The 12,857-nt window shown below is 41.0% G+C and overlaps 2 protein-coding genes across 2 annotated transcripts; both read left to right on the forward strand.

Moving 5' to 3' along the window:
- Positions 1–2,404: 2,404 nt before the first annotated feature.
- Positions 2,405–3,215, forward strand: LOC306933022 (claudin-17-like). The gene has a single exon (XM_079514992.1). It carries the CDS (start codon positions 2,437–2,439, stop codon positions 3,100–3,102), a length of 666 nt encoding a protein of 221 aa, XP_079371118.1. The 5' UTR covers positions 2,405–2,436; the 3' UTR covers positions 3,103–3,215.
- Positions 3,216–5,771: 2,556 nt separating this feature from the next.
- On the forward strand, positions 5,772–8,560 carry LOC306933021 (claudin-8-like). The gene is made up of 2 exons (XM_079514991.1): positions 5,772–5,866; positions 7,154–8,560. Exon 2 carries the CDS (start codon positions 7,207–7,209, stop codon positions 8,086–8,088), a length of 882 nt encoding a protein of 293 aa, XP_079371117.1. The 5' UTR covers positions 5,772–5,866; positions 7,154–7,206; the 3' UTR covers positions 8,089–8,560.
- Positions 8,561–12,857: the final 4,297 nt, after the last annotated feature.

The raw sequence follows: 12,857 nt of genomic DNA on the forward strand, positions 1-12,857 counted from the left end.
GTGAGAAACTTTGTTTCAGTTTGGTTTAATTCCTACACAGTAATCCTCAGTGCCAGTTTATCCATTTGAAACTGTAACCATTTTGGTTACATTTGTACACTCAGAGTTAAATCAGCATTGTGGATTCAGCTTCATATTTTGTCACATCACAGGTTTACACTTACAGGTGTAAAGAAATGTGTGATTTTGTTTTGTGTGTGTGCAGTGCAGTGCACGCACACTCCATAATTTTGTGGTATTCCGTGAGAAGAGAGAGGATAGAGGTAGAGTGAGAGCAGAAGGAAAGTTAAGTAAAACAAATTCATAGTGATGGCCTAGCAGGTATGTAAATGATTGAATAAATAGATACACTATGGTGGCTGTTAACAGACTCAACACAGGAAGTGGTGTACTGTATCTGTTTACGTTTGAAGCAGCTATGGAGATAAAGTCTGCACTCGCCAAACCTGTTCAACTGGCTTCCTAGTTTCTGTTCTGCATTCTATCTTCTCTGGTTCTTTCTCTCTCCTTTTGATCTCTCCCCTGACTCTCTCTTGCTATTTGTTAAAGTCAAATGATACCATGTGTATTACCTTTACAAGTATGTGAATATTTTTAACTCTCAAGAAAGTCGTGGCTCTTCCAGTAGCCTGGGTTATCCCCAACATTTTGAAACGCTTCTTTTGTCTCAACCAACATTTTCTTTCATCATAACAAAGACAATAAAAGGAGTTTTAATGTTCTTTATGCTGAATCAATACGGGAACCTATTGTTGATGCTTTACCAATTGTTGATGCTTTATATATACTATTACTCTAGTATATACACTATACTACTATACTATTAGGTTGGTTAACTTAGAGATTTAGATTATTATTCATAATAAAATAAAAATACATTAACCACTATTGTATTTTGGTGATGGCACTAAAAAGTGCCTACTTTCTAAACTGATTTAGAAAAGATTTGAAGAAGGTCTTTGCTAAGACTATTTGAAAAAAAGATCACAACGCATCACATGTTGTGAGCTTGTAGATCAACTATGTTTTGAAAATGTTTGACATATCAAAACATTTTAGTACTTGGTTTATTAATTATTACATTTACTGTAGTACTGTAAATATACAGTATTTTGATGTCAATACTTTGTACTTTTACTAAAGTCAAGTTTTGAAAGCAGCCTTTTACTTCATGAGTTCACATAAACAAATAATTTATGTTGAGTTGCAGTCTTAGGTATAGAGCTTATTTACTAGAGTTTGGGGCTGCAATACGGCCCTCACACCTAAGCACCGCCGATCCGACCGATTATGTCTGAGTCATGATGTCGGGAGCTTTGTCTGTCTGTGTTTTGTGCCCATATGGAGATATCTGTTTGTTTACCTGTTTCCCTCCCTTTATGAATAGTCCAGAGGGAAGAGGGAAATGATCTTCATTGCAAATGGCCTGTTCATTGACAACACGGCCCTATGCTTTTGTATTTAACACGCCTATTTTGTTTGTGTACCCATACCTGAGGAAGACCTGTTGTGGGTCGAAACGTTGTCCTATTACTTCAAATAAATTATTCTGGGAGCTGTAGAACAGTGAGCGGCCCTGCTCCTCTTACAAAACGAACCCGGCGGACTTCCTTCCTTTCCCTCCCTTTATGCCCATATATGGAGAGCTTTGATGTCGTTAGTTTATGCCCATACCCTGTACATTGGCATGCCCATATATGGGAATTTTGGTTGGATCAGCGGTTTTGGACAATTGGATATCCATAGTATGGCCAAATATGGTCATATCGGTCGGATCGGCAGTTGACTCCCTATCCTTGCCGATGCCGAATGTGAACACTTTGAAGTCAGTCGGTCCTATACATGCACATGACCATGGCCGGATCTGTGGCTCTGGACAACCGGATCTCCATACGGGCATATGGGGTTTGTTTATGGTTATGTCTGAGTCAGAGTAACATGGCCGTGATGTGGCCACGCGTCCCTTAAGTCGATTTTAATATAGGATGGACCTGGGTGGAGAAGTTGATATTTCTTTATCAAGGATAGGCACACTATATTGCTGTAGAGAGAGAGTGGTGTGGCTAATGGGCCTCGCGATCACAAATTCCACTCCAGAGGATAACACACCTCAAACTAATGACCACAGCTCTAGCATAATAAAGGCTGGATAATAAATAGAGACAGTATTAGTGGGTATCAGTGTGCAAACTGTGCATGGCAAACAGCATTCAGCTTAAAGCGGTAAACAACAACTACAGATGGGAAACAAAAAAATTGTTTCAGCTGTGTGTGACTGGAAGGATCAGTTGCTTAGATCAGTGAACTTAACCAGTAGGATGGCATAGCATACATGGCGATCCTATCTTAACTATAAAGAAAGAAGAGCGTCAGTGTTATGTCCAGAGTCCTTCATTTGTTTCTCCGGGGAGTTAAGAGAGACATTCATTTTGAACAATGAGAGCAAAACTGGAAGTCCTAGCCTTGGTTCTGGGCTTCATCAGCCTGTTTGGCACAGTTACCATCACCGCCCTACCCATGTGGCGGGTAACCGCTTTCATCGGAGCCAATCTCATTGTCATGGAGACACTGTGGGAGGGCTTGTGGATGAACTGCTACCGGCAGGCGAACATCAGGATGCAGTGCAAGGTGTATGATTCACTGCTCATTCTGCCTGCTGACATCCAGGCGTCCCGGGGGCTGGCGTGTCTGTCCGTTGCCCTCACCTTCGTTGCTTTGCTCATCACAGGATGCGGGATGAGAGTTACCAACTGCTGCCGAAACAACGTGAAGGCTAAGAGCATCACTTTGGTGACTGGGGGGTGCTTGTACCTATTGTCCTGTCTGATCACACTCGTCCCTGTCTCCTGGACAGCCTATAATATCATCAATGACTTTTATGACCCCCAGCTGCAAGACCCACAGAAACGGGAATTAGGGGAGGCCCTCTACATAGGCTGGGCTACTGCTGCGTTGTCACTCACCACTGGGATCATCCATGTGTACTGCTACGCCTCTCGTAGGTTGAAGGATAGTCAACCCTACACTGATGTATTGAAAGATGACACAGTGGCATTAGACAGGGTGCCCTCTAGCTCTTACAAACAGACTCAGTATGTATGAGGAGCTGCGCATATACTTTTTAATTGAACATATCACTGTCTGATATGTTGGGGGACATGTGCAGTCTGATATTAGAACACACATCATGCCCTTTTTTGTTGTTTGATTTGTATGGTCATTAAAGTTTAATCTGTCCTTGCTGCTGTTATTTGTTGTAGTTCTTTGTCTTAATGCTTTCATAGTCCGGCAGCAGTCATTGTTAATAAGCTGTTCTAAATAATTTATAATTCAAACATTTAATCTATTTCAAATTCTTACTATTTTAGTAAGAAAGTATTCACCTGATGTTTGCCAGAGAATATAAACTGTTCTTAACTGCATGAAACTATAGTCCCTATTCTGGGCATGCCATATTAGGAAAACGAAAACATTCCAACGAAAACAAAAATAGCAGACCTATATAAGCAACACACATTGCATGCATTTTTGTTAGAGATTGATTGGTGTACATGGTGGTCAAAACACCATTGGTTTTGACAATGTTGTACAAAAACTAATTTGCATACGCACATCACTTGGTTGAGGTGCTGGTTTAGAAAGTATCATGAACGAAAATATAATAAACCCATTGCACACGGTCACACCCCTATCTCGGCTGAAGATAGTGTGCAAGTTCCTCTTAGTACGACTAGACACTAAAGACTAAAGGATGGCAAGGCAAGGCACACAGTTCGGCTGGTTTTCACATTGTTTTTTTCCTCGTGTCAACATGCAATCTCATTGTCTCCACCAGGCCGAAGGCATGGCGAGAGTATATTTTGCACTCTGTCCGTCTGTCCGTCCGTTACCAGCTAATCTCCGGCGTTGGCCTGGTCGATGCTAAACTGTGCACACACACTCCCTGGATGCCAACGACGAACCTATGCCTCAATTTTTCCTGAACGGCCTGTTATAGCGCCACCATGAGGCAAATTCTTACCTATAACTGCACCCATCTGCATGAAACTTTGCATGCACCTGCAATTTCCAAATCTGTCTGTTATAGCGCCATCATGAGGCCAAATTTTGCTAAACACATTTCTTTATATTATATTACTATTATTTTATCCATACATCACTTAAAATAAATTATTCTGGGAGCTGTAGAACAGTGAGCGGCCCTGCTCCTCTTACAAAACGAAACCGGCGGACTTCCTTCCTTTCCCTCCCTTTATGCCCATATATGGAGAGCTTTGATGTTGCAAATCGGTATACACTATCTCTCTTGTGTTTTTGAGCCCTCTTATATTGTTTTTAGTTCAATGTTTGTTTTAAAAACGCCATTGACAATGAAGGGAAAATTTACGTCATCTTGTCCCTAACACAAACATTAAATCCCATTAACAATAAATAGAATTTAATGTTTGTTTTGACACAGTTTGTTTTACATCATCATTACATCACCTAATCATAGCATGATAAGAGCATCATAGCATCACACCCTCACTTCACACGGGTGGGATTTTTCATATAGGCCTATTACTCCTACATATTTTGCCAAACTATCCTGGTGTGCATTTCTTCTAGTTGGATACTGTGGCAGTTCCTGAACATATAGACATAGGGTTGCCAACTTTGAGATCTTGAAATAAGTCTTTCCGCTATAATTCAGGATGCTTATCTGCTTAATGTTATTTTTGCGACCCAAGGTCGCAGTTAACTATGCAACCGACAATCAGTGTGTCGGGCACCATCAGTGTGTTGGTCGGGCACCAGGTCTCGTGACATCATCAGGGGTGGAGATGTACGTGGAGACCCTGATGTCATAATAAATGTGACCTGCTGTCGCAGTTAAGCCCATATATGGAGATCCATGATGTAAATGGTAAATGGTGCATTTATATAGCACCTTTATCCAAGGTGCTTTACATAGATTGTGCATCAATTCACCCATTCACACACACATTCATTCACCGAAGGCGGTGGAAACCATGCAAGGCACCAACCAGCACATCAGGAGCAATTTGGCGTTCAGTGTCTCGCTTCGACACTAACTCTGGGGGAGCCCGGGTTCGAACAGGCAACCTTGCGGTTACAATCCAGCCACTCTACCCCTGAGCCAGCCCATGTCATCAATGATGTCATCAATATTGACCAGCAACTCTACATTTGACCTCAAACCTCAAACTCTAGACGGACGGGCCTGCCCCAAAGTTATTAGTGCAGCCGCGCCCGGCAGCCGGCGAAAACTAGAGTTCTCAACAGGCCCGAAAATTAAGGCCCAGCCCTACCTGGGCCCTCATCAAACCCTGTACACTCAAGAGAATGTCCCCGCTACCACCCTTAGATCTCCATAATACTGTATGGAGCTGACCTGTTCTGACATTCCCTATGTTGATCTGACCTCATCAAACCCTGTACACTCAAGACATGCTCCTTATATGGCCAGTACAGAATTCATTCCATGTTGATCTGACCCCCATGCCAAAGCGCCAGCGCTGCCCAGCAGTCTGCCGTCAACAATGCGTGCCCTTTAGGGCGAGGTCGCTTCTCGCCCTCAGGCGTTATATGAACGTCATATAAAAGCATGTATGTAAGTAAGTATGCGGACGTCTCTGACGACTGACGTTTATAACAAACCGTTTGAAAATGTTAATTTAGGCTTGTTTAACTTTGATTTTCTTTGACACAACAACCTTGTCCACAGATAAGGAGATGGTTTGGCCCAATTTGGCCCCAATCAGTGGTTGCAGGTGTTTCCTGGCAAACCTATTTAAAGACCTGAACCTCTTTTAGATTGTTTTTGGATCCAGAGCAGCAGAGCTACGTTGAGAGAAGAGCTACGGTGAGAGAAATTATTGTGATTTGTTTGTTATGGTTTTCTTAAATAACTAAAGTTTGTAGTTTTGCTGTTTTTCTCCATACCACCCAAAGTGCACTAATGAACAAAACATGGACAGTGACTGTGTGGCCATACTATCACACTCCATCTGTCACATTCATCGGCTCTAATGTAATTTAATGACAACGTTTCGAGCCAAGGTTCTTATTCAGGTAGTTTTTGCCCCGATGTTGCCCCGATCAAAAGACTAGGCTAGAATGATTGTCATTAAATTACATTGGCGCAGATGGGTGTGCAGGTTTATTCTCAACATTTTTGTGACATTAATAGTACACTATACCGCCATTTTAAATAATTTTTCGGAGCATATCCATTTAACTAAAAGGCCAGAATCCAAGCCAATAAAATATTAATTATGTCTTTAAGAATACTTTGATAAAGCAGGTATCCAAAGCCGCAAAAATAATCCACACACAATAGCATATTGTTCATGTTTCATATACTGTACATGCAGTATGTCGTGTCTATATACTATAGGCTACATACAAGTAGGCATATATGGAAAATGCAACCTGCCTAGAATATATAATGGGTTATTTTTTTAAAGGGGACAAGCAAACTCAAGAGTTTCATTAATGAGGTGAGAACGGCTGGTAGCCTGGCAGTGTTTTATTACATTGAAACTAATCCCACTCGGGTTGCTTTGCTCCACACCTTTTACCAGCTCCAGTTACATGTAAGCCAGGGGACATTTTGACACTGGCGATCCCTGGGTCACTTCCTGTGCGAGGAACAAGAAATTCAAGTATCTTACAAAATGTTGTTGGCGAATCACTGACCAATCTCATTAAATGCTCAAAAGAGAAGAAATGCCACTGTCAAAAGTAGCTCTCAAATGTTTTTAGGAGACAGGAATTAACATTATTTGAACAATAGAATAACGTCTCCTGTAATTTGATAAATTGTATTAATCCAAACATAAACTTCACACTATCATGCAACAAAATATTGTTTGCATTTGGTGCCTAAATATTTCCTGAACAATGGCAAATGTTTTATTTTCTCTTTTGTTTTTCTTTATAAATAAGACCATTAGACTTTCAACTTTAAGCTGTTCTTGACCACGACACCATACTGGTCTATGTTTTCATGAACAATAACACTATACTAGGTGTGCCAAGCATCTTGGTGCATGCAATGCAGATTAACCAGTATGGCTGCATGACATTAGCATAGTTTCAAGAGTGTATAAATTCCTGACCTTGTCTGTTTCCTCATTTGCTTCATCAGGTGCGGCAAGACAGACGGTGCTTTATCTTTGGCTCTCAAATCTGTAAGCCACAATGGCTTCTTACACGGCCTACAGTGGCTATGATGGTAAACCACCTATCCAACCAACGTATGCAGCCTCTTACTACGATGACAAAGCAGCCGATACTTACGACTCTGTGTATGAGGAAAAGAAGAGAATCGAAAAGAAAAAACGTAAGGAGGCCATCTGCTGTGAATTGGTGGCTTTGGTTATTGGCTTCATTGGACTTGTTGGAGTGGCAGCTGTGACGGGGCTGCCAATGTGGAAGGTGACGGCCTTCATCGAGGAGAACATCATCGTGATGGAGACCCGCTGGGAGGGCTTGTGGATGAACTGCTACAGACAGGCCAACATCAGGATGCAGTGCAAGGTGTACGACTCCCTGCTGTTTCTGCCCGCTGACCTGCAGGCTGCCAGGGGTCTTATGTGCGCGTCCGTAGCCCTCTCCGTCTTTGCCCTCATTACCTCTGCCGTGGGAATGAAATGCACAAAGGTGGTGGACCATCGAGCTAAAACCAAGCATGTGGTGCTGGTGGCCGGCGGCTGCCTGTTCCTCTTGGCCTGTATCACCACAATTATCCCGGTCTCCTGGACGGGTCACGTCATCATCAGGGACTTCTACAACCCCTTGCTGATCGACGCCCAGCGCAGGGAGCTGGGAGAGGCCCTCTACATCGGCTGGTGTACCTCGGCTTTGCTTTTCACAGCTGGGGTGATCTTGTTGTGCCGCCACGCTCCTCACACCACAGAGGAAGATGAAAGGATTTCTGGAGCAAATGTCCCAGGAGCAAATCTCTATCAACCTGCATATGGATACCAACCATACACATACCAGCCTGCTTACACCTACCAGCCTGCCTACTCTGCACCCCCTCCGGGATCTGTGATTTACACACCCAACCAGTTCCGGTAGGGGAAATTGAAATCGGACAGTTTTGGACTTTCACTGTCCTGAGTGCATTTTTTTGTCGTCCCCCAGCCCCCCCCCCCCCCTTAATTATAGCAAAGATAATCAAGTAAATGGATTGGGTGTTGCTGGAAATGCCCCAAGCTGTAATTTATTTCTCAAGGAGAGCCAACTGTGTGGAATGTATGGGGGGTGCTTCTGAATTCATTTTGTTAAATTCAGAAAAGCTTTTATTTTAAATGATGTCTATCAGTTATTGTTAAATCGCATGAGAGAACAGTGTTTTTATTATTGCTTTGAATGTACAATACTTAGAATAATGATGCACTAGGCAAATGCACTAGGCTTTTTTCAGATTTTATATTGAGATCTCGCTATCATTGTAGAGAACAAACAGGTTTACTTTTCCACAGCACTAGACTGAATATTAGGTCAAATGTGAGGTGAAATAAAATCTTGTTTCCCTATGATGTCAAAACATTTGTATTGTCTCCACTGTTGTCACAAATGCAGCTGGACCAGTAAAACGAGACTTGGTGTTTACTGGTTCCACTGAAAGCAAATCCAGTGCTACTGCTTCATTTTACGTACCCTACAATTTAAACATTTAGCAGATGCTATCCAGAGTTTCAAGGTCTGGACCTTACATGTGGCATTAACCCAAGTCGCTAAATTAAATGGTCACAAGTGGAATGAAAAAAATAGAACGATGCTAGTGTTAACTAGGAAAAAACATGCCAGAAACTACAGCTGCCCACTTTAAAAGGGGGTATAGTGTCCCAAGTGAGAGACTGGATAAAAAAAATATTTCAATTCCACCTTTCTAGACTTGGAGACCTATATTGTGATCTTGTTTCTATTTCCGACTTGATAATTATAAAAATGTTGATCCACTTCCTGGGCTAAAAGATAATCTTGTTAAACACACTAAACATCGAACAGAATATGGAAACGTTTTGGTGTAAAACTATCTCTTAAACTGATTATTTTTGTTATTGTACACGTCAGGATGCAGGCTTTGGGTTGTAGAAAGATGTAGGTATCTTGACTATCCACACAAGTGTGCTAAAATCACTCCAACTTCATTCTGACAACTTACAGCATCTGCAACTCGGGCGCAACATTTATTTGTTTCCAGAATATAGGACTGGTTTGAGCATTCCCCAACCATGTAAATCAATCTTTAAAAAGTATAAACTCCCTCCGCTTTCTCTAAAGATTATTTCAGGATGAAAAGGCTTCCTTTATTGTAAAATCAATAAAAAAAACGTTGACAAAAAAGGATAAAGGCTTCGACTAATATCAGTAAAGTATCGTGATGAAATAAAGAAAATGATGTGCTCAAACAAGTCTTATGAAACCCATAATACACATCTCCCCAGTAACAAGGAGTAAATATGACCCCTATGTCCAAGGGGCAAAAGAGGACAAGGTATAAGTCATGATTTGGAATAACCTTAGATCAAATGTATTATGTCTTAGTGGCAGACATAAATATTACACTAACTAAACGTAACCAACATCTATGCTTATGCTGCTCTGTTGTCAATTCTTCATAAAAACCAAGTGTCCTATGGTTTGAATTTGTAGAAGCATGGCTGCCACTGGTGCCATATATAGGGAATGAGTGGTCAAATGTTATGTGTATTACAGCAGTACAGCTAGAGGATCCCACTTAGAAGTCATACTAATTGGGAGGCAGGGGATGAATATAAAACAAATGTCTGAGCGATATATAAATGAGATGTTGGTGGCAGCAATATTGTGACACTTAGGCTACTATACTGTATTTGGTGTGAATATGTATTTTATGATTTGTATATACTTTTTGTTTGTCTCATTGTACTGTTAGTTTGTTACGTTGTGCCCCACGTGGGGCATAGTCTATGTATCGTCTGATTCTTTCTGTTTAATAAAAATATTGAAACACACAAACTAGGATACCAGGTAAATATCAAACCTAGCATATTATGTCTAAACAACATGCTATCCAAATTAAATAGACCGCATAACACTTCAAGAAAAATAAATATAAATAACAAACGTATGAAAACGTTTCTAACTAGCATTATACTACAATACATTAGCATTAGTTATACTGCCTTGTTAAACCTGAAACCTGAACCTAAAGTGGTTACAGGGAAAGATGACTTGGGGAGGGGTGGGGGCTGTAGATTCTGAAAAGGTGAGTTTTTACACTGTGGCAGAAAAGAGACGGTATGCATGCAGTTCTGATTGCAAGGAGGGAGCGGTGATCAGGGTATTTTAGGGAAGGTTCAAACTTACTTCCTCCTACGGAAGATGACTCATCTATAGTCATGGCCCAACAAGGAGCACAGACATGATAGACTCATACAACACTGATGGCAATATTGACACACACATTACATGCATGATGTGGAAGGGGAGTTGGCCTAGTAGGCCAGTCAATAGAAGCTAAAAAGGGACGTGACCCAAAATAAATTGCAATAGTAGTCGTTCAAGGTTTTTTATGATCCTTAGGGTCATCCAAATAACACATTAAAAAGTGATTATTATATACATTTTTGATCATTAAATTCAGGGGTTGAACGTTGGGGTACCATTGAAAACCTAAATAAGGCAACGATTTCACATTTGAATTATGCTTTAAGTACCATGGGACATATCAAACTAGGGTTATTCATGATTCTGAACCCATTCCAAGCATTAGTTTTGCACAAATAACACTCCTTGGGCTAAAAACGGCCATAGCCCAAATTTGTGAAGATTAGTTTGTCACATGCTACTTAAAGCATAATTCAAATTTGAAAATGTTGCCTTATATAGGTTTTAAATGGTACCCCAACGTTCAACCCCTGAATTAACCATGATCCAAAGTTTATATAATAATCATTTTTTAATGTTATTTGAATGACCCTAAGGATCATAAAAAAAAAACCTTGAACGATTACTATTGCAATTTATTTTGGGTCAAATCTTAGATTGACTGGTCTATAGGGCACCATGTGAGATAGAACTGGCCCTGAGTATGCTATGCTTCTGTGGAAAATATGCATATGCTTCCCAGCACATGGTGTTTACTGGGAAGCAGCAGTACCCTCCTATATCCCAGCTCTCTGAATCCTGGGAACTGTTGAGTCAGCAATTACATTGTGTGTACAATTACTGTATTTACTATTCTATTACCACATTATTTACCTGTGAATCACAAGTATGTTGACCTGTTATGTTGATGTTGCGTTGATGCACAATTTGTGTTGGCCATCTTACAAGCTACTGTATAACCGTCCTGGCAAAAATGGCCAATCTACAACGTGATGCATTGTGAGCTTGTAGATCTTTTATTCATACAAGATACAGTATAATATGGGGAGAAATATGTCTCAAAAGTATTTACAAATATTCCATGATTTACAAATGTATTTCCAAGATTTACAAATGTTTTTCTATGATTTGCAAATGTTTTTCCATGATTTACAAATGTATTTCGTATTTTTACAAAAACAATATAGATTTGTGTGCGCCCAGGCGGTGGCGTAACCGTCTGGGCACCCGACTGGTAATCCAGTCGCAGTGTGCCGCGGGTTCGACTCCCGAGCCCGACACGGCCTTTACTGCATGTCTTCCCCCATCTCTCTCCCGTTTCCTGTCAGCCTACTGTCTGTCCCTTCAAAAACCAATAAAAGGCGTAAGCCGCAAAAAAAAGAAATCTTAAAAAAAAATATATATATATAGATTTGTGTGCGTTTATCCTAAAATACCATTTGTAAATCCTCAATTGTGCGTGTGAATTGTAAATCTGCATTTGGCATTCCTTTTTCCTGTTGAATCATTTTGAGACAAACGTCACGCTTTTTTATGATAATTTTCACAAATGTATTGTAAATATTCCACAATTTACTAATGTAAATGTAGTATAAGGCTAAAGTGGTTAACAACATGTCTGAAGAACACAACACAAGTGTGTGCATGTTTGTGTGCATGTTTGTGTGCACAAGTGCACAAGTCTCAGCTTTTGTCAGATGTAAGAAGCGAGGTTCTCTAAGAAGGGATGTGGGAAAACTGTTAGTACGTCTGACCAACGTATTCGCCCCGCATCGCGTCACCCCAAATGACGGCCCTGGACGTAAGCACTGAAAATGTACCAAATGTATTTATGTATTTTACAATTAATGAATAGGCCTATACCGTTTCTGACAGTGTGTTGAATTCCAAAATATCCTCTGGTGCTAGGAAGCAACCTGCAGTCCTTTTAGCGTTCCCTTATAAAAAATACTATTATGTAACTAGAAAAAGTGCTCTTCGGAGCACAGGTCTCCAGGGCTGGTTGGTTATTGTGGCCTCCTGGTCATGCTATAATAGGCCAATGTGAATCGTGTTACGCCTTTCACGGCAATTGGATACTGCATTCATGATTTGAGGCATTTTGTTCCAAAAATATCTTTTGCAAAAATCAACCTGCTGGTGGCACTATAACAAGCTAATGTGGAAAAGGTGAGTTTTCTTCCCTGGCCTCTCTAGGTCGTCCTCAGACGACTCAGACGAGCCCTCCATCGTCACTTCCAGTCATCCTGGTTCTCCATATATCTGGCAAGTTTGTTGGTACTTTGCACTCCATGCGTCTTTCTTGAGTACATGTATGTCAATGTGGGACTTGGACGTCCTCTTGATTGATGCCCAATTTCCCATGTGTTGGTTCCCACAGCACCAATTTGCTGGCTGGTAGTTCTTGATGTCTTTGGCAGTGTCCTGCTATTCTCCTGGCTGCTATTTTCTGGCTCACCCTAGGTATT

This window comes from Electrona antarctica (genome assembly GCF_951216825.1).
Source record: "Electrona antarctica genome assembly, chromosome: 11".
Taxonomy (NCBI): domain Eukaryota; kingdom Metazoa; phylum Chordata; class Actinopteri; order Myctophiformes; family Myctophidae; genus Electrona; species Electrona antarctica.

Coding starts and splice junctions, on each gene's coding strand:
- LOC306933022 (XM_079514992.1), top strand. CDS start 2,437: ATGAGAGCAAAACTGGAAGTCCTAGCCTTGGTTCTGGGCTTCATCAGC.
- LOC306933021 (XM_079514991.1), top strand. CDS start 7,207: ATGGCTTCTTACACGGCCTACAGTGGCTATGATGGTAAACCACCTATC.